Source organism: Besnoitia besnoiti, chromosome XII, assembly GCF_002563875.1.
Source record: "Besnoitia besnoiti strain Bb-Ger1 chromosome XII, whole genome shotgun sequence".
NCBI classification, from domain to species: domain Eukaryota; phylum Apicomplexa; class Conoidasida; order Eucoccidiorida; family Sarcocystidae; genus Besnoitia; species Besnoitia besnoiti.
Genome location: NC_042367.1, coordinates 269,680 through 293,608, shown reverse-complemented (window position 1 = coordinate 293,608; position 23,929 = coordinate 269,680). Strand labels below are relative to the sequence as shown.

The following is a 23,929-nucleotide window of genomic DNA, read 5'->3' as shown; positions in this document are numbered from 1 at the left end:
TAGACTGCGTGTGCCTTCTTGTATGGCAAACTTCCATTAGCTTATACGTGGCAAAGAGAAAAGTATCGCGTGTGCAATTGAACGACGGCGAAGCTGTTCTGACCGTATGTGGGTAGCGACGACGTAGCAGTCAAATGGTTACGACTACGATGGCAGGGCAGGAACTCAGTAGCAGGACCACTACGCGTCCTCCGCATGGCAGCACTGCTACACGGCGCCGTAGACTTTCATTCTACCAGCGGCCAGCGAGAACGGAACATCCTCAGCTGGATTAGACCGATGACAGATCGTCGTCGAGTCCCGCAAAAAGTAGCTGCAGTTTGTTGAGCGAAGGCGTCAACGCATCGGTTTCTCCATGACGCAAAAAAAGTTAAGTACACACGAGGACCACTGTTACTGCAGTATCACTAGTGTACTACTGCCTCAAATCAGCTTGTCCGATACTTCCAGCAAGAGCAAGGAAGCCCCTCACGATCACCTCGCGTCAAGATTCAAACGGCACTGGAAAAGAATGGCTATCTTCGTTTTCGGCTGCCTTACGCATGCACAATCGAACCCTAGCTATCAATGTGTCGAGACGGATCCCCTGCGCACAATTTAAACATCTCTCGACGACAAGATAAAAAGCAGTGCACTGGTCGACGTTTATGTTCTTCTTGTTCGGGGCGTCTTTCGCGAGAAAGATCCCTGAAGATGTAACCGTCAACTCTCTTCTGCTCTTACTTCGTTGCCCTCTGTCCCCCACGTGCCGACAATACGGACTGGCCTTCGAGACGCAGCGAATTTGGCCTGCCGGGACTCCTTCAAGCCTCACTGTGGTCATATAAAATAGCCACCCTCCGCTCGCCCCAACTGCCAGAGTTGCAACGTTATATTAGCAAAATCATGACTTCCGTTCAGCGATATGAAAGAGGCTGACCGCGCCCGCCGCTATTTGATTTGTCCGCTCACGCTATAAAAAAGGGGGGACGCTTGTGTGCACGTGAACACAAGAGGCATACAGGCGAAGGAGCGCCATTGCGCCCTCCTCTCGCCCTGCGGGCAGCCTAGCAGCGCAGACCTCCAGCGGCGCTCACGAAGACTCCACGACCGAGAATAAATACGCCGGAAGAAGCAAGCACAGTACCGCAGACAGACGTACCACATACGGCACCAGATTTACCGGGCAATTTGTTCAAAGTATCATGCTCACCAGCCTGGAGCTAGCACGGCTGCCCTTCTCTTCCCCTAAAAAAATAGAGCGGGAAAATATAGGAAAACCTGCTGTGTGCTCAGGCTGGCCATTTCTTCATACAAAGACACCGCAGCGACCAGCCATCTAGGCTGTCGCAGGAATTGTAAGGAGGATCCCAGATTCCGGGATGCACTCTTCAAACCATACAACGGCGCTGCACCTTTTTTAGCCAGCTATAGAGCCCTCGTCGGGCACTACGGCCGGCCCTGGAACCCCAGTAGTTTATACTCCGCACTGAACCGGGCAGTGAGTAGAACGCAGCTGCGGAAACCACGGAACCAACCCCTGGCGAAGAGACACCAATACTGCAAGAGTGTAAATGCCCTCGTATACGAGGAGTTTTACTTATTTCCTTGTCGGGCGCATCATGGCGAAGATCCGCTTCATGTGCAACCCACAACTTTGGTTTTAAGAGCTTGCTCGATTTGGCGACCGCCGAGGCAACTGGATCTCCGGATGATACCGTTGTATCTCTTTCACGAATGCGTATCTGCGAAGAGACAGGCAGGGTGAAGCAGACGGCATGTCGTGTCGACACATGAGCTGCCTTAGCGGAGCAGCCAGCCCGCCCGTGAATCATCAATCGGGGCACAGGAAGCTACAAAAAGCTCTGTAAACCAACGCCCGATGTGGCACTACAAAATACCAGGCCAGCCTCCTACTAATAAGTTCTGTGCTAAACACCGGAGAACGGCGACCACTTGGGAAAAATATCTAGGCCCAAAGGCAGTCCAGCGGCTGGTATGTGACGACCACATGGCTCCCGAACAAAAGGGCTAGCGTCCGCTGCGCAAGCTACGACCCGCCCAAAGAATCTGCATCGTCTTTCAGGTCTCTTTCAACGCTTACCGTAGCTGAGGCTCGTCCATGTTCATCCAGTCGTTGAAAGGCAAGCGAACTTTTTCTACCGCATTGGTCTGCACACAATGCACAAGGGTCCGATACACGCGATGTAGTGGCCCCTACACTTCGGGCGAGTTCCTTCTGATCAGCAGAGAGTAAAGGCACTCGATTCCCATATGTCCAGCAAACGAAATCACAGAGGAATGACCAGCAGCTTTGGAGGAGCCATGTGACTTCCAGCCGGCAAACTGACTGACAGCCTTCTTCAAACTTTGAACCCGCACGGAAGAGTAAAATTCGCGTCCACCATGAGACATCCATGTAAGAAGTCATGGGGGAAAGACTAGCGCAGCCAAGCTCCTTCAGTCTCGTTTACCGCAAAAGAAGCTCAAACTCATACGCCGCTCGGAAAGAAATAGTATTTGCGACCCGAAAGTACCCAGCAACTCACCTCGACTTCGGCGATGCGGACTTCCTTGAAAAATGGATGCGAAAGACATTCGCTGATTGTGATACGCTTATTTGGATTGAACACCAGCATTCTCTTCAGAAGATCCAAGGCATCCGCTGTAGACAAAGGTAGAACACGGAAGAGCCAAATGAAGCACGAGGAAGAGCTACGAGATACAGAAAGGCCATTTCTGTATGATTACACCAAACCATCACCCCATGTCCTGATTTAGCGTCTACGTTCCCACAGCCCTGCCTTCAGCCCTAATTTTACACCTTGCTTACCAGAAGAAGCGGGGAACCTCTCAGCTAAGTCTGTGCCCTCCCTCTTTGGGAATATCCGAATATATCGTTTGGCATCCTCTTTCTCCAACGCCTCGATGTCTTCCTCGCTTGGAGTTCCCAGGATGTTGAAGATAACGTTCAGCTGGTCGCGGTTGCCCCGCGTGTGAAATCTGAAAACCCCACAATTCAGGCGTGCGTCGTTGCACTCGCTGAACTTGATGATGACAGGCTTGAAGCCTTTGCATGACGGCAGCCTTACAAATACTCCCTAGACCACAAGAGTGGTTCAGAACGTCCTACAGCTGACGTGTAACAATTCTCGATTGAGACGCCACTGCCGAATATTCCACTCACTTGAAGTCATTGCCGGCCTTCTGGTCCGGAGACAGGGGGAAACACGACGACCCTGGGAAGAGCGGGCCTCGGTCCGCGTGGTAAGCTACATTTTCTTTCTGGAAAAGACATATAGCAGGGAAATGAGCTGATGTTGGCTGTCCCAGTCGGGAGCCGCGGAGCAGGCGAGTCTGAAGCGCAGCCTGCGGGCGCTGAGAAGCAACTCCGCTGTATATTCTCAGAGCGACAAACGCGAGGGGCACGAGGAAAGACGAAATAGTAAAAAACAGTTACGAGAACACAATGCCGTCGAACACCGCTGTCGGCCGCCAAAGAGGCCGCCACATTCGACGCCCCACTCCGGTCACGGCGGTCCAGGCCTACAATTAACAAGGCGGTCGTGCGACCGGTGGCCCCAGGAAAGAATGCCGAGGTGCATACGCATGATTACACTAGTTGCTACGGAGCAACCCATGCCCTGATCTTGTCACCAGTTGGCCGTCATGGAAGCGGTCTGCATTCTGGATTAGCCGACTTACAATCATATTGAGAAGCTCAGCAAAGATACATCCAATAGACCACACATCAATGGCCTCGCTGTAGTTCTCCTGCAGCAAGATGAGCTCCGGTGCCCGGTACCACCTGTGAGAAAAACGAGTCGGAGAGGCACAACACCAATAGACTGCCACGGACCTTTGTGGGGCGGATACCATGCGCTCGTGCCCCACGACCGGTAAAGGAAGAAATCACTGGGGATTGTGCCCGTGGTTGTCCCCGCCGCGGCACTAAATATTTGTTCAGCAGTCCGCCCCAGGAACTGCGCAGTAACGTCTGATAACAGATCAGGTCCAAGAGGGGACCGGGGCGGCCGGCCCAGCACCGGCTTAAAATGGCATTTTCTACCCTGAGGACTCGCTGCAACTGGCAGACGCTGGTGACTTGGGTCAATCTGTGTGCGTGAGTGTGTTGGCTACCGCACCGTTACTCGGAACGGGCTCAACTGACCTTGTCACGACGTGTCCAGTAAGCTGCCTCTTGAGGTTCTTCGTGTACGGAACGGCGACAAGGTTCATGTCGTCTTCTCGCGGAGAAATGGGCAGCTGAGAGTTGCTCTCGGGATAATCGACAGTTCTAGCCAGGCCGAAGTCACACACCTTGACGCTACAGTCTTGATTGACCAGGCAGTTGGCGGGTTTCTGGTATGCACACGCACAGGACAGGCACGCTACTGACGGCGTCTACGATTACACAGAAAGAATCGTACTGACATGAACACCCCTGCTACAGCTGGCGTGCGCTCTCCTTGCTTCCTCTCTGTGCTGCCAGCTGCCGCCGCCAGCAGAGGTACGATCGGTCCAGCGGCTACTGCATCTTCATCCCCGCTAATGGACACTAGTATTTGTATTCGCCGAGCGGAAGCGCTAACAGCCACCCAGGAAATCCAACATTAGTAAGTCTTCGGTGCGTAGGACGGTGAAATTTGCTTGGCGGGAACGAACAGGCAAGTCGAGCTTCTGGGAAGCACGTGTCTTACCAAATCACGATGCAAAATTCCCGCGGAGTGAACATATTTTACGCCAACAAGGAGATTGTAAAGAAGAGTTTTGATGTGCAACTCAGTAAGGTACACGGGGGTGCGGAAAAGCTTCTTAAAGTCCGAGTCTGCAATTTCGAGAACAACGTAGAGTTCCTGCGCATTTCAGAACACACAGAAATCAGAAGACAGAATGGTGCGGTGTGGACTGTACTCGAGCAGAACGCGGCTTCGCGTAACATACAACAGAAGATGCGCATCCACCGGTATGCAAGCAAGCGCGCTGCCTGCGTCTTCTGACGGTCAAATAAGCGAGAAGAAACTGGTCTCCTTGCCGCACGTTCCTGCTATGGAGACCGTGCCGTCCCCACGTAACTCGAGCGGTGCTATGCACGCGAAACGGAAACCTGGGATATCTCGTAGCTCATCCGTAGTTAATTGCATGCGCGCAGAGAAACACGCCATTCGACTCCTTATCTGAAAGTGTGACTTCCTGAATGTTGAAGACAGAAGGGCGATGCGAGCTGCTTGCAGCCCACATGAAAAAAGTCAAACGCGTCGAATATCCTGCCACCACTCGGATCGCACTGGTTCAATTCGGAGAGGACAGACTTACATCAAACTTCTCCACGTCTTTCGGAATGACGATATCCAAAACCTTCACGACATGGTCGTGGTTGAGCCTGTTCAGGATCGAGATCTCTCTCAGGATCCGCTTGCAGTCGATGAGATCCTCGAACACGCGCAATATTTTTTTGATGGCTACGACTCTTTTCTCTACTTTGTCGTAGGCTTCACAAACGTGACCTGCAAGCAAAGTCGTCAATAGCGAGCTCTAGTATCTTAAGTGTGACCATGGAACAGGACGCCTGCTTCAAAAAAAACTGGATTGGCGCACGGATCAGCGCTCTAGACTACGGTTCCCGGGCAATTCCATTGACAGAATCTACTTCAACGCACAAAGAGGAGATGCAACACAAGAAATTGAGATAGAAATGATGCAAGGAAGGCGCATCTCATGCCATGGAAGAAAGGGAGTCGCGCTGCCAGTCACCTCTAGCGCGCGTGGTACTCAGCGAAAGGCTGAGAGCCTCCTCTGCTTATAAAACCGCTGAGCCCTCGCGCACTTACCGTAAGATCCGGTTCCGATGAGGTGGCGGATTTCATAGCGGTCTGGAATCTGCCAGTCTGAGTGGGGTCGAGGCATGCTCGCAGTAGGTTTTGCCGAGTGGTGCTGCTTCCGCTGTTGCTGGCTCTCCTGCTGGGGCGCCGAAACAGCATGTTGGCTGCCGTTGTTGTGTTGCGCTGCCGCCCCATCGTGGGATACTTGCGGCTGACCGCCAACATGGTGCTGCTGCAGTGCTTGCTGCTGGGCGGCGTTCGCGGCGGCAACGTCCGCAGGATGTGCACTTCTGTATTGTACCTGCTGTGGTGCATATCCTCGAACCGCTGCCTGGTGCTGCGCCTCGTACTGCTGCATGTAGGCCCGCCCTGCCTGCTGTTGGTAGCGAGCGTGTCCTTCAGGTCCGCATGAGGCGTACGCCGGACAGCCTCCGGGTGCCATCATTGCGCCGCTAGCCTGACAATGTTGCCCAGTATTCATTTGCGCAAAAAAAATACGGAAGGCGACAGGGCAGAGAGAGAAGGGGTGGCCGAGGGGAAACAGCTCTGCTGGGCTGGCACCGCGAGAACGTGGAAACAGGTGGAGAGCGACGAGCCACACGCGGTCTTTCACCAGGTGAGCTTCACGTCAAATCACGCGTTGCTACGTGATCATCTCCGGCATTCAACGGTGCTTACCGAGCACTGCTGCAAAAAAAAAAAAAACAGGGAGCGTACTCGCGACTACACTTAGCACCGGGGCGAAACAGCGAAGGAGACAACAGCTATACGCAGTGCGCATCAGCGAACATGATCAGCCGCCGCACACCACGATGCAGAAGACTCTACAGCACCGGGTGACGGACTTGCCCTCCCGAGCCACTGAGCACTGAAACACAGTATATTACGCAACTGACACGGAATGGAGGACCCCCGTCGTTCCGACTTATCCCCCTTGTCAAACAGCTCGCCACCCACATTGGTCCTTTCCATTCGGCCGCCCCTGTTCTCCGAAACTCGGCCACCTGGTTAGGGTTGCGAAGTTGAGGAAAGCAGGTGGTGGCTCTCTTTGCGATGGCAACAGAGCGACAGGGTTCGCACGAAAGACCAACCCAAAAATCCAGCGGTATCAGCTCCACGTTCGACGTCAGGGGCGGCCCACAAACGCTACACTAAACGCGGTCGCACACAACACCGTTTTACTCACAAGGGAGGTGTACCTACCTAGTCACAGCCTAGTTCCTATCTAGACAGGTTCCTCTACTGCTCTCAATCTCCCACAGAAGGGTCGCACCAACAGTTGTAGGCCGTGCGGGGTGAGCAACTTTATGCGGCAAGCCAAAAGGAACTGCCTGCGACTTCCCCTTTCAAATACGGCGGGTAGAGAAGCAGAGCTTATCACGAATCTCGGCAAATTGTCAGACCCAACAGTACCGGCACTAGTTCTCCATGGCAAAAAGTCGTACATTCGCGCCAGATTTGACGTGTAGCCGTCAGGTGACAAGAATACTTACCAAAAATGGGACCCGGACCTCCTTTCTCATACGCAGCCAGTTCCTTCTGTCGTCCCCGTTCTCTGACCCCCTCCTTTTTTCCTCATCACAAGAAGTTATACTGGCAAACTGCTCCTCCTTGTGGCCCTAAAGCTATACGTGGGCAAGGAAGTGAAGAGGGGGGATTGTGGCAAGGAAGGCTGGTGCCACGTGTACGGTCGAAGAGACTGAGCGATGCCTCAAAAAACGAGCCCTGCGCGAAGCCGACAGACAGCGTTGGAATCCTTCCCGCCCCTGCTGGCGGCTTCTGGTACTACCGCAAGTAAAACTCCTGAAAAGGAGCGCACTGTTCGAACCTCGTTGAGCACCGCCCTCGATATTTGTAACCACCAGATATGAATAACGACAGAGGCACGTCAACGCAAGTATCTACGCGCGCCGATCAATGGGAGAGCACGAGGGGCGTCGCCTCTTGAACACACGAACACTGCTCGCATCTCCCGGAACGGTCATCCGATCGCTCCTGAGAGCGTTTTCGCCGTGTATTCGCGTCACTTATGACACCCGCAATCCGAAAGCACAGCAGATTCACGAGAAGCGTCGAGACAAGCAAAAGGCACTTAAGAGACGATAGAGGTAGCATTGAGGTGCCCACCCTCCAGCGCGGACAGCCCTCTCAACTGCATGCCATGGCAGGGACACCCGAACAATTAACCTTGGAACAGCAATCACACTGGGGAAGGCGGTCCCACACACACACAGGAGATTGAAAAAGAAAAAAGAGGCCGCAACCAAAATCCGCCGAAGGAGCGGGAACACTCACAGTCGACTACCGCTCTCAGCGGGTGCTGGCACCGGGGTGTCTCGCCTGCGATCGGCGAGGTGCAACCTACATTACGGTACAGCCCCCGACAACCGGCGATCCGCCATCCTTTACGACGGCAATTTATTAAACACCTCTCTTATCGACACAGCAACTAAAAGGTGTGCTACAGTACGCTGCTCCGCCCCTGCCAAACGGGTACGACTCCTCACACCTTAGGATTGTAGGGGAACGAACCAGGTTGAACAGGCCATACTCAACTGCAACCTAATTGTGGACGGTCGGCTGGATAGACGTTGGAAGCATTTGCCTCTGAAAAGGATCTGTTGCAATAGTAGTAAGTGTGTCGAGCGTCGCACAAGGCGTGACGCAGGAGCCTTCCGGTGGTTAGCGTGGGGCAACCTAGCTGTGAAGCACACTTCAAGAAATACACTAACGGCGCCGACCATTTAGCCACCGCCGCCAACCAGCACGAGTAAACCCTGACAGTCCCACGAGCCGTGCATGCACACGGCCTGCGTGGCACGGTTGGCGACCTCGGTATGACAACCACCCAAATGAAATGCCAAATGAACGCGCACGCATCGGCCAAACTGATTTTTCGCTATGGTGGCTGTGAGGGCATGAGCACCCTTGCACCGTTTTGTCCATGTATAATGTTGTGTCTCTCGTGTATGTGTGCTCCGAAATATCTCGCGTACTATGCATCGGTACCTTTGGTGCAGGGGCCTCGTCCCCCGTCGCCTTTGTCGCTGGTGTCTTGCGTCCGAGCGCCGTCAGCAAAAAGACGCCTGCATTAATTTTGTCAGTTAACTGCGGGTCACGAAGAAGCCTCGCTCAGCACCGCAACCAAAAAATAAACTTGCTATGGCAATACTTGCCCAGTGGCAGATTTTTCCAGCAAGCAGTTGGATTATCGCTGTGCGTCCAGCGGTGGGTGAGCAGACACCACTGGGATCGTGCCGCTCCAGAGTGAGTCCCGATACAAAGTTGAGGGCGAATCACCACCGACTGAAACTGATTGCAATGACCACGCATCTTTTTTGCGATAATTTGAGCGAATAGCTTCAACGGGCACTGCATTGTGTTTGCAGTGCACTCGCGTGCTGGGGAGTAACGCCCCTCTTGGCGTTGTTGCGCATTGGAAGCAACGTCGGGCTCCTCAAGGTTCGACCGTGTTCATGGCATTCTTAAACAGTCCGGAATACTGGAGTGCTCCCAACAAATATTGTACGGCCACCTGTTAGAAAACGGAAGCTGCGGCACTGGCGGTCCTACACGCTAGTGCAAGTCTCAAGCGTGGAGGTGTGACTATGTCTTGCCTGCACACCTGGTTTTTACTCTGCTGTGAGAACTCCCGGCCGCGACAACCGCAAACGTGCCCCGACGTGTCATGCCAGAAGCCACTGGATGACTTTCCCGATTTGTCAGATCAGATTCGGAGAAAGTGCACCGAGTTCACGGAGTCGTTCGCCCGCCAAGCAAGCGCCGTCGTGCAATCGGCTCCCTGAATGTAACTTCCGCACAGGCGACAGCTACAAAGCACAGGACCATTATTTGGAGAGGATTTAGGTGGCCCCTGCTAGGATGCCGCGCCTCCAACTGAGAGGAAACGATTCTCATCACTGCAACACATATGGTCCCTATATGGCTCCGTCACACTGCAGCGCTGGGGTTGTTCGTTATTCTAGCGTACCGTGAAGTCAGCCAACCAAACATCGTAAGGCATGAGGTGTCCACCGTGTCATCTTGGATAATCTCGATATAGATGTACTTGATCGAAGAAGTGTTATATGTGACGGCACGAGCGTCAAGTGTAGGTACAGGTCATGTGGAGGTCATGATGATAACCGCCGCAGCTTATGCGACGCGGTCGGACACATCACAGGAAAAGATGTCTTCAGCGTCCAGACCTGTCGCGGACCCCAGAGGACCCTCAAGGAACCGCCTCTGGGAAAAAACTGTTGACTACGTGCTACGATCTGACAACCAGTGCTGTCGCAGTGGAGCGTATACGTATTGCAGAGTCTGTTTACAGATAAACTTGCAGTCGTCTATTGCTCAGGTATACGCCCCTCACGGTTTTTTGAACGTCTTGCGGACGCCTCTTTGGGGAACGTGGAACATCTACCAGCACACACACCACCGTGCCGCCTCCTGCAGCGACCTTCAGAGACTCTGGACTCTTACCTTAGACCAAGCTTCTCCCGGCGGTGTGAGTACGTGTGATACGAGCCAGGTACAGGCGGGTCAGACGGCGACTGCCGTTCGGGTAATCTGGAGCCATTTTCGGAGAGTCGTTTCTGTGTGGATTCGGCGGCTGGATCAGTCAGTGGTTACAGTGTTCTCCCTGCCTGGGAGCACCCGACTGGTCAGGCCCGTCTAATATCACGCTACATGCACAGTGCAGCATCATCGGTCCCGTCGTTGAAGGTGGCATTTTTACAGAATCAGCGAAGCCGACGCCGACGCACGTTAAAATATTATTACCGCAGTATTTCGACCAACGCATCAGTGCAACGGTAGGGGGCCCACTCAGACAAGATGAGTCTGACGCAACACCACAATGCTCATGTAAACACCCAGGAGAGTCAGTCCGGCCCCCCAGTTCTGGTGGTAGACAACCTGTTGCACCGGAATCAAAGCCTATAAATGTGTAACTTGTGAAGTCTCGAAATCATTTATCACACCGCGAGCCGGTGTGAAGAGCTTATCAATCTTCCAGTTCCTCCGGATCCTGCGTTATCACGTGAGTCTGTCGTGCCATCTCCGCAAGCGTGACGGGTGAGCCTGGTCGTCCCTCTCCCATTAGATGCGGATATTATCTCTCTGAAGAATCTTTATTGTCCGCCACTGGCTGCCACGGACATAGCCCGTGAGATAGACGTTCACTTTGTATTCCCTCCTTTAGGAGGTTCCGACGGGCCAGCAAGCAGTTGAAGGAGTATATCCGCATCGAGTTGTAGTACACTGGTCACGATGCTGTTGTTCAACCAATGCACCGCACACTTCCCGCTGCCCGTGTTTCGATGGAGTCACCAATCCAATCGTATGTCTCAGTCAGTTCATGTCAGTCATATCCCCCGTCATAGCGTGCGATTCTCCTCACGGACTTCGGTGTGGCCTGCACGTCCCGGCCTCCCGATGTTAACTCCAAGCCACACCTAACCCGCAAGTGCAGAGTAGCCGTCGCACGCGCTCTCACGACCCACAGGCCGCGCAGCGGTCTCTGATACGTCTATCCTGCCCCTTTCGTGGCCCTTTTCGTGGCTCTTCTGAAAAAAAAAGGCACCGTCGTAGGGAGCTCCGCGTCACTGGTGCGGTTCAGATTATCAACAATCAACCAGAAGCCTCTGCCGTGTGTGCGGCCGGTATTTGGAACCGGTTACGGGTCCAGTCAAGAGCAGAGACTCAGCAAGGGTACACCGGCGGTACCAATTTGACGCCGACTGGCAGTCCAAAATATATAAAGTATCCGTGCGACATATTCTTGACTGGAAAAGTGGTCGTGAAGCGGAATCGGAAACTCGTAGGTCATCTCGTCTCCAAAACGAGAGAGATAAAAACAAACTGCGACAACGGCAGGATTCGAACCTGCGCGGGCAGAACCCAATGGCTTAGCAGGCCACCGCCTTAACCACTCGGCCACGTTGTCTGCTGCGCTTCGTTTTGGCTCTAGCGGCACAGCCACTGAAGAGGGCACCATCCTTGACCGCATGCAGACATGCTTTTACCACGTTTTATGCTGTTTTTTACATGTGGAAACCTGTGACCGTTCACCTCTTTTCTTTTTTTGGTTCTATTATTGTGGCTCTCAGGACAGTCCTTTGCGATGGTGTGGTGCCCTGAGGGGCTCTGTTGTATTCACTATCTCCTCCCGTTAAGTGCCCGACTCGGTCAGCAGCGCATCGTCATAAATCACCAGATGGCACGCCGAGACGCCGCCTCCTTGTTGTTTCTTGCCTTTGTTCCGCTTTCTCTTGTCTAGATAAGGCCATGCAGGCAACATCGGCGGGTCTGCATGTACCCGCGATGGAAGCTATTCTGCACGGCCCCTAGTCCCCCTTCGTCAACACGAGAATGTCTTCATCTATGAGAAAGCTGCAGTATCCTTCCCTCCGCAACCTCTGCGGAGGTGTATCAGTCCACTCTTTACGTAAAAATGCTGTATCCGATGCAAAGAGGAAGATCTTCGGGTATGCCTGCGGCATGCCAGGCGAGGGCCAATGGGTGAAGCCACTTCGAGGAAGGCAAATGATGAAGTGGTACTGGCCGTCCAAGTATATGTTCCAGGACGTACAGATGGCTCAGTATTTTCAGATGCAAGTAAGTGGTTCGTAAGCGTATTCCTGGGCTGCCGGATATTTGTCTCCCTTGAAAAGCCGTACTAGTCGATGGACACGACTTCGTTATCGCTACTACGCAGACCCTTCCTGTTGTTAACTGGCTTCTTGTCCGTAACGTGTGCTGCCACCATCACAGATCCTTCAACATAATTTTGTGCTGGAGAAAGGTGTGAAGTTTTGGTCTCCATCATTTTCTCTCCGTCTCCGCCAGGTAGTTCAAAGCATACTCCCTGATACTTGCAGAGCTTGGTTATCTATTATACTGTGTCATTGCAGGCAATGCGATTCGCTCAGCGTCCCGCGCACGCCTCAATGACAAAGCTTTCTTCCGCAATGGAGGAGTGCTGGCGTAAACGAGATGCGGTGCGGTCGCTTTTTCAAAGTATAGATGAACGGGTGTTCCGCGAAAACCCAACACTGCAAGACCTTTACGGGTGAGTAAGCTCAGGTTGCGCTGACCAGACACTCAGGATGCGAATTTACGGGCGCCAGATGTCGAACGACTGAAGGGCAGTATTGTGTGAATGATGTTTCCAGGCTTTATCGAACGCTCTGCGCAGAAAACCCCCTTCGATTCCCTGTCGACCCTGCAATGTGGAGAAATCCTGAATTCACATGGCGACACCCTGATGTCCAGACTGGTAAGTTTTTTCAGCTGATCGGCTGCTGGGCCAGAGAGTCACGATAAGACACACTCAAAGACTCCGCCATGGTCTTTTTATCCAACTCTCACGACCGTTACATCTTTCGTGCGTGCCAGAGCTATGTGTGCCACATATTTTGTAGGGATCGGTTTGAGCCTATCAGGCGACGTGCGAGTTCGCCATCCTCATGGAGACAAGTCTCCGGTTGCAAGCGACTGTGCGAAACACCTGTCGGACGCAAGGTATGTGAAAGACGAGGAGAAGGAATTTTTCATTCCTCCAGGCAGCACGGAAGCCCAAATAGTTCGTAGTTATTCCTCCGACGCACGCCTTCCCTGGTCCCTTCGGGTGGTTAGCGCTGAATTGTCATTGTGGCATTGTGGGACGGACTGTTGAATGCTAGCGCACAACTTCTCACAGCGAGCAGGTGTGAGACGCTGTGAGGGCGCGCCGGGCCTGTGGATTCGGTTTGAGAGGTGCACCGCCTGCTCATGCTTTTCTGAGAACCATCTGTGTTTGGGCGCCTTCGCAGGCAGATGTCCCCCTCAAGTGCCGACAACGAGGTGTCCCGTCTCCTCTTTTCACAGACGGAGCAGTCGCACTACATCCGCAGTATTTGCGCAGCTGCGCCCGCAGTACATGGTATGTTACCAAGCAAGGTGTCTCTTTCCTCCAGATCTCACCCTGAGAGTCACGACTTCTTAGCGTCGTATCAGAATTCTGCTGCCTCTTCTATTTGCCCGCTGTAGTATGTTGAGACTCGTCACTGCCTCTTGTAGGTCAGAAAGGATCGCAACTGTTAAGGGGGCGTATGCTGTGTTATCTGAACAAGAGGCACTGGGGTGGGTGTACAAATTTAGGAATTCGCGTCACTTATAACACTTTCTTGTTTGGCGGATCAAACAAACGTTGCGTGCTGTCTGTGTCCAGGTCGAAAAGGCAGCTGGCTACGTGACCGGCTTCACAGCGTCAGTGAAGGCGAAGCCGATCATGAAATCTCAGGCAACGAGCGAAAGTCACTACGCCTCGATGTTCCAGCAGCCGCTTCAGGTTTGCCTCGAGACCGGATGCAGCAGTGTTTGTTGGCCCTGTCGTCTTTACCAGAGGCTGGTCTCAGCAGTAGCGACTCTGAGAGAATGCAACAGCCGCCGGTACTTCGCGTTGACGTAGGCCTAGGAGATCCCGAGCCGGTGCAGGATGCTGCTGCTTTCAAGAAAAAGCAGGAGCGAAGTTTACGCGCGTTAGAAACAGCACTCGACCACGACGACAAGTTGGCGCGATACCATGGCGCACACCATAGGTTTTTCGACCCTTTCTTCAGGAGAAAGCGGCTGTCATTTTTAGACCGGTTCGCGCGCGAACGCATTAAAGGCGAGAAGGCGAGGCAGCTCGGCGCTAAGCTGTATGTGAAGCATCCTGACCAGAAGTCTGTGTGGCCCGACAACAAAGGCCTGCTTACGAGGAAGTGGCCATCGCCTTTCCATTAACTGGGCGCGTCGTGTGGCGAGTGATGTACCCCTGACTTGCATCCTTAAGGGGGCGTCATGCTCTCTCGTGCTTGCTCGCCGCTACAGATGTCTGTGTGCAACTTTTTTATCAGGCACACCACCTTTACAGATTTTATACACCTCAGTATACCCGTTGAGCCGCCGGCTGGCACAGAACCCCTCTCGTCTCTCCGGCGGGGGTGATCACGTGGGAGTCAGTGGTGTGCACTACCTTCCTGTTTCAGTTTATAGTAGAGCAACATCACACAAGAGGCACCACTCCAGACGTGAAAGTTTCCTATACATGCAGTCAGGTGGCCAAACATCGGTCACTGCCGCACCTTGTCGTCCTGCTCGCTCCTCTCGGGAGGGGAGACAGGCAGCGCCTCAGGGATCTTTGGTTTCTTCTTTATCATGCTCTGTCACGAACCGGAAGCCGAGTCGAAATTGGCGACTCTATGAAGTCATTCGAAGCGGTAATGCATGCTCCTCACGTCGCTGCTGCTGCCATACCCCAGAGTAGCTAGTGAGGGAGGCGCAGCCGCACAGATGCTGCTCAATGCTGAAAGGGCTCGTCGTTTAACTAGAAATAAAGAGGCACATGACGGTAGCATGTGCTAGAATAATCGCTTGCTGTTCTTTTTCCTTCATTGGTCGTAGGTCTCTGTACTATTCGTGTGTCCCTTCCTCACCGTTATCCATTTTCTATGTATGCGGCATATGTTTCTTGAGCGTATATACCGTCCTGCTCCCCAACCTCGCAGAGTTTCCTTCTGTTTCACTTCCCGTGAATTCATGCACTCGCGCGCCGCCTTGTTTTTTCTAGGCCTTCACGTCATGTTTCTCATTTCTTCCCGTTCACAGTGTCCCTCCTCGTTGTTTCCCATTCTTGCACGTCTCCTTTTGTGTTGGTAGTGTAGTTTCTACTATAAGCTTTTGTCCCCCCGCACTGTCACTGAATCAGCACTTCTCGGCAGTCGACTATTGCACTGACTGACTACCGCTTACTATGCACATCATCTGGTTCTCCCGAAGTGCACTGCCTCGCGCGTTTATGACCGCATTCAGCGCATAAAAATTGAATATCACACTAAACGACAGGAGTGAAGAGCATGCCCATTACTACACCAAGCCCGCAGATATGTCCCTATATTTATGCGTGCGTTTATTTGCTAAAATATATTGGGTGTTGCACTTACTAATCATGTCCACATTTGCAGACCATCAGCAATCTCCAGTCGATATAGGGCAATGCTAAGGGTCACTTCCTGATATGGTAAACAGTGGCTACCTCGTAACCCGGCGGGTCACGAGGCGTCGGCGGAATTCACTCGCTTGCAATACCTCCCCTCCCGGATGATGGTAGTTAAAAGGCTGATACCATTCCTTGCGCAGACCTGGCGGGTGTGGAATGGGGGAAACGGTACCGCAATCCGAAAATAACTCAGAGGCGTGGTTGTGCCATTTTCTGTCGTTATCATGGGGGGCCAAAGCGGCAAATCCACTTCGGCCTCGCCGTGGTTGCACTGCGCAATCGGTACCACGAGCCCTTCAGCGGGGAACGGGCACGTCGCATCTGGGGGGCTGCAGCCCACTAGCCAATCGACGCCTGCTGCATATACATGCAAGGCTGGAATGATATTTTGTTGCTGTACGTTGATACCGGCAAACCAGAGCCCGGCTGATCAAGGCAACGACGGGTGCGAATCGTGGGCGCTTTCACAGTGTTGTAGCAGCTTCGACGCTGAGTCGCACCGCTCTGCTGCCGTTTTTTTCGCCCGTAACTGAGGGTGGGCTGCAGCTTTATATACTATTGCAGGACATGAGGCACAGCTTGCTGTGTGTCTTGTGATTCCATAAGCACTGTAGTTTACCAAACGTCTTTAAAAATGGAGGGTAGAGAGAGCATTTATGACTTGGTGCTGTCACCTGCTAAGCCATCAGATAGGCACTCGAGGTATGTGTCAAAACACAATCCAGGATGCCCTCCCACAAGCTCGACATTCTGTCTGAAAGGAACGTCTACGCCAGGAGTGGCCAACGTCGCCGGTAAGTGTGTGGAACCTCTGTCCTCGCTATGATAGCCGGTAGAAAGAAGCTGACCGGAGGGGTGTGTATTTATCTTATTTTTCTTCAGGCGAAATGCATGCGGTCCAGCACAGCCATCACACGTACAAAAAGTCCTCAGCCGACTTGGGGCCTCCTCCAGGTTGTTCCCGTCCCGATCCAGCAGTTATCTTGAACAAGCGTTCAAAAGCGTCCTCTACACCGTCTCTAAAGGACGTCAAAAGGACAAATCCACAGAGCCTTTTTACAAATAGGCGGAAGCAGCGACTAAAGGGCTTGACCCCGACAGCTAAAGACAGACCTGTACGTATTCCACGGTGAAGGACTCATTATTTGGAATGGGTCCCCACACCATGCGTCAAGTACAGAAGACTGCTGCCTTCCAGTTAACAGCGTGCGACAGCAGCAGTATGTAGGCTGTCAACAAAAAAAGTTCGGGGCATCGCGCTTCCTTCTTCTAACGCGCTACGTGAACAGCGCATACCCGTGAAATGTTGAGTGATCTGATGTTATGTTGCTGATCCTCTGAGAAGCAAAAAACGCACGCCTTCTGAGGGGTCCTCTGTTTGTATAAGTCGTTGGCGGCTTCCATAGTGCGGACTCCACAGGCTCTACCTTTACATACATAGTATGGGCGGACATCCTGCCCCCCCCATGCCACAATTGCTTAGTTGCGCTGCTAGCGCCAGCGCCGGCAGCCTGCCCGCCTGCCGTGAAACGCCATCCTGCGTCGTGTGGTGTAGCTACCAGAGGACAGACCGTGCTTCGTGGCACATGAGCCTCATGATGTGGCTACCCTGACAGATTATGGGAATAAGCTCCGCCTGTGATCGGGTGACGGCTAACGCTATCGATAACATCCTATCCAGACCGCGGAAAACGTCTCAGGATGCACTGGACTGGACGTGCAAGCCGGACTATGGACGGGTCCCCCAATATCTCCAAGACGTCAAAAAGACATTGGACTTGGAATATGCGTACCTGGAGTCGCTGCGGAACTCTACAAAGACAGCAGGCGTACGGTACACGGTCATTGGAGCAGTCCGGCAGAGATGTTGATACCTTTGACTGTGAGCGTCATGAAGTACAAGCTAATAGCATTTCTGTTGTTTTTTTATCAGGCCGGTCCCCCCGGAACAACGCAAGTGCGAGTGATGCCTGATCATGAGAAATGCGCCCTGCTCGCCGCGCTAAAGCGAAGATGGGATGCGCTTAACTTGGAGTACCAGAGTACAACGCACATTATGAACCTCGACACTATTGGAAAGGCAAGACGGAAAGAGAACTTTGAGGAGCAGCTTGCCGCCATTGAAAAGTTCATCATCAAAGCCAGCAAAAAAACTGTGGTGGTCACCAATGTATGAAGTTTCTTCATGCTGGCCTCGCTACCGGGTGCTTGCTTGCCGGCATCACACAAGTGACATAAGGTATTCAAGTGAACACGATAACACGATATAACTGATACATGACAATTTTACAAGAGTGTGTCTCCTTGTGAAGGGTGTCGTGCTGACGACTTGCACACAAGGAAACATCGCAGTTCTGAACCAGCCAACTCCTTCCTACTGCTGGGATCCTGAGGAAAAATCTCCGCCTGCTTTCTGTGGTTCCAGCGCCTGCGCCAGCGCCTCTAAGTATTCGCTAGGCCGTGCGCCTTGCTGCGTATCAAGAAATGCCCCAACCTAGCAGAGTCACATCAGTGTTGCATAACACAAATGAGGGAAGGTATATATCGTACTTTGTTAGCGTCGAAAATGCGTGTCAGGGTCTTCAGGGGATCATTGTCATCATCTAAAAAAAGTTTAATTGACATAGTTCAAAAGGCTTATAGCTATCAATGCATACCAAAAGTTGCTCCGTGGCCTTTGACCCCCTGGAATCGTAGCTGTCCCCCGTGCTTCGACGGAACCTGGGCCTACGGGACGCGGAAATTTGAGGCGAACACTGCAGTTCTTGCTATGGTCGTACGATGGTTGACGGGGTTCCCAAAATTTTCTCATATACTTCCATTGATGTCTCACTCACAATCCGTGCTCTTCCTGAGAGAACCGAGTTCGGCCCACGACGGCGCGTCATAGTTCATTGATGCCTACCGCTGGAAGGCAACACAGCATTCAGCTTGCGGTCGTATTCGTGTGCAACCTTGCTAATCTCTCCAAACAGAAAGAAATAGTGCCAGCCGGCAGGGCAAAATACCAGGTAACGCCTACCACTATGGATGAATTGTTTGAAACGCTGTTTCATTTTGATCAACGCACGTCGAGAGTTTTTCCACCTGTCACACGCGTGGTCTCGGCTCTCGTGTATAATCCAAGAGACAAATCACCTCCGGCCAGGCACCAGTTCAACATCTACGTGGGGAATGTCCTCTGCCTGTTTCTCGGATCCAGCAAGTGAGCCTTCTTGGACAGTGGGTATTCCTGCGGCGGCCGGTGCGACCGTCGGCGCCGGGACGATTTGCGCGCCGCAAGCGGACGCATAACCTGACCACACGAGACAAAACAACGAAACAAGGTTTCTAATTAGGTGCATTGTTGCAAGAAAGAAGAGCAGCGGATGTCCTTTTTACTTAGGATACGTTTCCTGTGCCGGAAGACTTACAAGACACTTCAATTAATTTGCAGCTGAGCTACCATCGGCAGGAGTGTACATACCCCCGCCCGCCCCCCTTCCAAGACAAGGACAAGCTGGCACAAGACATACCTCCCTGCTCCCTTGCAAAGCCCGTCTGACAAGATGGTCAGATAGAATGTTTCGACATTCGAGGCTCATGAGTCTGCATTCCGTCAATTAGGCGTGCATGTCATTGGCATGTCATGCATTCGTTGCGAGGCGAGAGGGCTTAACCATTGCCGACACCTGCATGCACGCACGGAAACTGGTGCATGCCAGTCACTAATCGGACAAAATGGTTTGTCACCCGGAGGAAAAGAGACCCTAGTAACAAGAAACAACTCCCTGCGCTCAACTTCATTGTTTAAACTACCACAAGGTGTGGCTGTTGTCGATAGTGTGTGCTCGTCTTGTTTTCGCGTTAGCTGCACTTCCCTTTTAAACCATTGGAACAAGTGAGCCAGACGGTGAGTCATGGTTTTTGGAGGAAGTGACAATGGTGGGACGTGCTCTTTCTTCGACAGGCACTATTGGCTTTTCCCGACCGTCGTCCAAACGCTGGTACGTAGTTTGCAAACCGAAGGGGTTAACGCGCTGGCAGGATGCCGCTATGCCATCCGCACTCCGACAACCACCTTACAAAAGAGTCACTTGCAATTTGTCATAGTATGCCAAGTAGACGCTGCTACTTTTTTCTGATTGGGCGTGTCACGCTCGTGCCCTTGCTCAAAACCGGATTAGGTGCTACATGCCTAGTGCCAAATAATTTCAGTCCTGGAAGCGTCCCACGAAAAAAGCTTTTGTCTAGCAATATGAGGCGACGAAAGCCTGAACTCACTTTTGGGGGCAACCCACTGCTGGTCCTCAGCGATATTATATGTGTTCGAGACCATCCCCGCGTATCTGTTTGACTTCGTGATTGAATGCGATGTAATCAGTTTGCGCTTCGCTCGCGCCAGGAGTGAGTTCAGGTGCACAAAACGTATCGCGGTACCACTGGCATAGCAATGAAAGAGTCTGGATGAGCGGTATCAAGAGTAGACGAGAACCAACAGCGAATGCCCATACGAGGACAACTTCTAGGACTTAACTTCTACGGGACGCGTTCCTTCGCATGATTGTTTTCACAGAGAAGGATGCTGTAGCCGTATCCCTCTAGAAATTCCAGTCTGAGATTCTCCGCAGGTGTAGCTGGAGAGCGCTCACGGTATAAAGAGCCCTCGTACCCCGTTCGCCTCCTCTAAAAGCAGATGTAGTATTTTGCTGTTGAGCACCAGACATGTGCCTAGCCTAGCGCTTTGTTGCCTAGCAGCGCCACGGGTTATGTGCCTTCCTGCCCCAACTTTTTGGTTTCCTTGCAAACACCCCTTACCTTCATGGGGTTATCAAGTACCATAGACCTGTTAGGGTGAGGACATATTCTGAAACCTTCCATGATCTCACTGTTTGCGTGGTCCCGTTCCGCTCTGGTCTCCTCCTACCACTATGACGGTTGGCTAAGCAACGAAGAACGGCATGTACAATACACGGCACAACACGCATATGCTACTTGTAAGGGTTCCTTCGTTAGAACATCTCTCCTGCAGTGGTTTAGTATTCCCTGGTGTCTGGCTATCGGCTCGCTCCGACAGGGCCTGGTTCCTCGTTAATCAGGAAAGAGAATCTTCACCAACCGCAGCAGATGATGCGAGCCTGGTATAAGGAATTACCACCTGGCTGCTCTTGACGAATTGGGGACTGTGCAAGTCAGTAGAGGCTCGGCCTTTTGTGCTGTCCCAGTTCATCCTCCTTTCAAGCAACCACTGAAAATCCCGTATAAAGGGAGAACAGGCCCTTTCGAACAATCTACTGATTTCAGCTGCCCACGCTCGATGCAGCATGATTACACATTATTCCGAATGAAGTGTAAAGGACTGCTTGTCGAAGTCCGGAACAATTAATGCTGCCAAATCATACTAAAGAAGAGTAAAAGTGGAGAGCGCTCTCGACGTTGGAGCTGATCACCAGAAAGAGTATCAGGCAATGCCCGGTGATGGCGAACGTATCTTTATTCTCGCCAACGTTCACCACAAAGACATCTCGGAGTGGTCCAGCGTCTAAACGATACTGAAGAGAAGCCGCTGCTAAATCATCTGGCTGTACGGAAGGCCTCTGCCGTCAGAGCGAGCGTTTCAGCACATACTCTTATCTCAACTGCGTGTTTGTGAAAGTCTACTGTGTCGCATGAGATCCGTGGCCCTTCGAAAACATTATCAAACCAGCTTCCTTCGCGCTTGGAGGATACCGCACGAACACTCCAGAATTGCAAAATACCGCTAAACTTGTATCCAGAGCAATTAATGGGCAGCCTTCTGGTCCCTTGCAGGGTTACCGCCGCCTACCGTGCCTTCGTCTACAACAACCGGTGCCGACGCAATAGTTCTTCATCATCCTTTTCGAAATGAGAGCTTCATAATCACAACGGACCAAGTTTCAGGTTGACGAAGTTTCCTGCGATGGGCGTCAGAATTCACTTCGGACACTCCATCGTACCTCTCGCGCACGTATTCCCACGTCAGCAAAAGGGGCCGACCCAGTGGGCCAATGATCCATCTGCCAGGTGATACAAAGGGAGTCACACTCGCTCCGATAAGGCCCCTTCTGCCCCTTTCTGGTTTATACCTGCAGTGAGAGTACCGGAACTGCTTGTGGCTCACAGCCTCTACTTCGACCTTCAGCCAAGATCTCGCTGGCATGGCCCAGACGCAACTGTTCCTCGAGTTTGCAGGTCTACCGAACTAGGGACCGTATCCGGTCCAACAGTCAAAGGCATCCTGCCTCAATTTCTGCAGTACCCCCCTCATCAAATTATATCTGCTATGGTTTTCCTAGCTGGCCGCCAGAGAGCACCGGCACAATGCGGGCCACGATAAAATTCTTTGTAGCATGGCCTGCTAAGGGGTAAGAGGAAAACCCTGCCTTACAATGCCGGAAATACAGAACTAGACAGAAGCAGGTTTCTTCTAGAGAAGTCACAAAGAGGAAAATGGTTGCAAGAGCATGTGGCCATAAATTCGTCTTCCAGGATTCCGGGAATAATTCGGGATTCGCTAGCTCAGGCACACCATTTGCGAAGGGTTACTACAACAACAGGACAAGACGAAATGCGGGCGATCACACGTCCGCAGGTGTATCAGTATCTGTCGGATACAGGAAAACCTTTCTCTGCTGGTGAGCAGGTAGGAGTGCCACGTGTGTTATACGGCTACAACTAGCGAATATTCCCTATCCTGCGGGCTATTTCTGAGCAGCTTGCAGTACAAGACCGTGAGAATGCCTTCCACAGCTGTTCCCCATATGATGTTAAGCGGGCTGACACCTCTGCTCCTGCGAGATTGTGGCAAGCTGCATTTTTTGAAGCGCAAGGGCCGCCAGGGGAGCATTCGGCCTACATTTGCCCCATACGCGCAGTACTGACAGTGGATTTTCGGCACTGATATCTAACAGAGCAATCATTGAGATATGTGGCCTACTTTCGAGCCTGCCACGAAAATTGCAGCCCAATTCCTCAGAGAAAGGGGGCCCTCACTCAGGAAACCCCTTTATGCGCCTCAGTTTCAAATTAGCTATTTGAAAAGGAAGGAATGGCTTTCGCCATGCTTCTGCCTTCCCTTATACGCATTTAGAACTCTCTACGGGCTTGTGGCCTTCACACAAGAATGAACCAGCACGTTCTTCTGCATGCTTGGAAGAGACTGGTATCTGTCGGGCTGCCGATTCGTTACTGCTGTTGTTGATTTCCCGTCTGCGACACAGGGTTGACATAGTGTGTGCTTAGGAACTGTGGCAGGCACCACGGGAATGAACTCCCAAAAAGCCTTGCGGAGCTAGTGAGCTCTGTCATGTCAGCGAGAGACTTGTGGACACGCCGTGTCAGCATACAGGGGAAACGTGGGCCATACGGGCCGTTGCTCTTACAGGTGCCAGCAGAGTACGATCCAGCTCATTGAATATATTAGTATCTATACTGTCCAATACATTTTTGGTCAGGCGATAAATGACGAGTGCCTTGCATCATCACTGCGACCGTGCGCGTCCGTGCGATACAGCTCACCGATGCCGAAAGGCGGAGTCGGTTTCAAGACGCCTCGTTGCCGGGGACCCGAGTCCACGCGCAATATGCGTGGCTCTTGACCTGTCGACGCAAGACGTATTGCCCAACGGTTTTTGCACCTTGCGGCTGGCGGCAGACCTGGCGGTGGCTGCCTGCTGTCGATGGATCGTCGCCCACTAGCAGCGCACTCCTGGACATTCCGTTAAATTCTTCGGGATAGAGCCGCTGAGCATTGGATGCGAAAGGGTCTAGTACGGGCCTTCGCGAGATGTGGTCTTGTCAATTCCGTTCCAGATTTGGCTAGTCCTGAACGTTTGTTGCAGACCCTCCTTTCGTGCCTCCTTCTATAAGGCTTCCGGTGGCTTTCAAAGAGCGGAATGCAGTACCCGCTGCACGGCCTGTGAACAAGCCTGTCAGAGACCTTACCCAAAAGCATCTAAGTTGCCGTGAAGCCTATTTCCTGGCGGCGATTCATGGTACCGGTCCTTCAGCAGCGTTTGTTTCGATGTGTCATGAAAAAATGCTGATCGCTGACATCCGCCATTCGAGACTGTGGAGTCATCTCAGGATGGCACCTTGGTAT

General features: G+C 52.5%; 4 protein-coding genes and 1 non-coding gene across 5 annotated transcripts; 2 read left to right on the top strand and 3 right to left on the bottom strand.

Annotated features, from left to right (window-relative positions):
• Nucleotides 1-1,642: 1,642 nt before the first annotated feature.
• BESB_022510 (putative cell-cycle-associated protein kinase MAPK) lies at nucleotides 1,643-6,282 on the bottom strand (the record flags this gene model as incomplete). The annotated part of the gene is made up of 10 exons (XM_029360953.1): nucleotides 1,643-1,724; nucleotides 2,084-2,151; nucleotides 2,529-2,644; nucleotides 2,813-2,982; nucleotides 3,167-3,264; nucleotides 3,685-3,787; nucleotides 4,151-4,341; nucleotides 4,680-4,835; nucleotides 5,296-5,486; nucleotides 5,811-6,282. The coding sequence occupies 10 exons, from the start codon at nucleotides 6,280-6,282 to the stop codon at nucleotides 1,643-1,645; spliced, it is 1,647 nt and encodes a 548-aa protein (XP_029215768.1).
• Nucleotides 6,283-11,669: 5,387 nt separating this feature from the next.
• On the bottom strand, nucleotides 11,670-11,751 carry BESB_024580. The gene has a single exon. It is a non-coding gene; the product is annotated as a tRNA-Ser (tRNA).
• A 599-nt stretch (nucleotides 11,752-12,350) lies between these two features.
• On the top strand, nucleotides 12,351-14,573 carry BESB_022500 (uncharacterized protein; the record flags this gene model as incomplete). Its single annotated transcript, XM_029360952.1, has 6 exons — nucleotides 12,351-12,422; nucleotides 12,719-12,876; nucleotides 12,980-13,083; nucleotides 13,229-13,328; nucleotides 13,619-13,728; nucleotides 14,017-14,573. 6 exons carry the CDS (start codon nucleotides 12,351-12,353, stop codon nucleotides 14,571-14,573), a joined length of 1,101 nt encoding a protein of 366 aa, XP_029215767.1.
• A 2,874-nt stretch (nucleotides 14,574-17,447) lies between these two features.
• On the top strand, nucleotides 17,448-18,004 carry BESB_022490 (putative enkurin; the record flags this gene model as incomplete). The annotated part of the gene is made up of 2 exons (XM_029360951.1): nucleotides 17,448-17,657; nucleotides 17,762-18,004. 2 exons carry the CDS (start codon nucleotides 17,448-17,450, stop codon nucleotides 18,002-18,004), a joined length of 453 nt encoding a protein of 150 aa, XP_029215766.1.
• A 958-nt stretch (nucleotides 18,005-18,962) lies between these two features.
• On the bottom strand, nucleotides 18,963-20,146 carry BESB_022480 (uncharacterized protein; the record flags this gene model as incomplete). Its single annotated transcript, XM_029360950.1, has 2 exons — nucleotides 18,963-19,123; nucleotides 20,092-20,146. 2 exons carry the CDS (start codon nucleotides 20,144-20,146, stop codon nucleotides 18,963-18,965), a joined length of 216 nt encoding a protein of 71 aa, XP_029215765.1.
• Nucleotides 20,147-23,929: the final 3,783 nt, after the last annotated feature.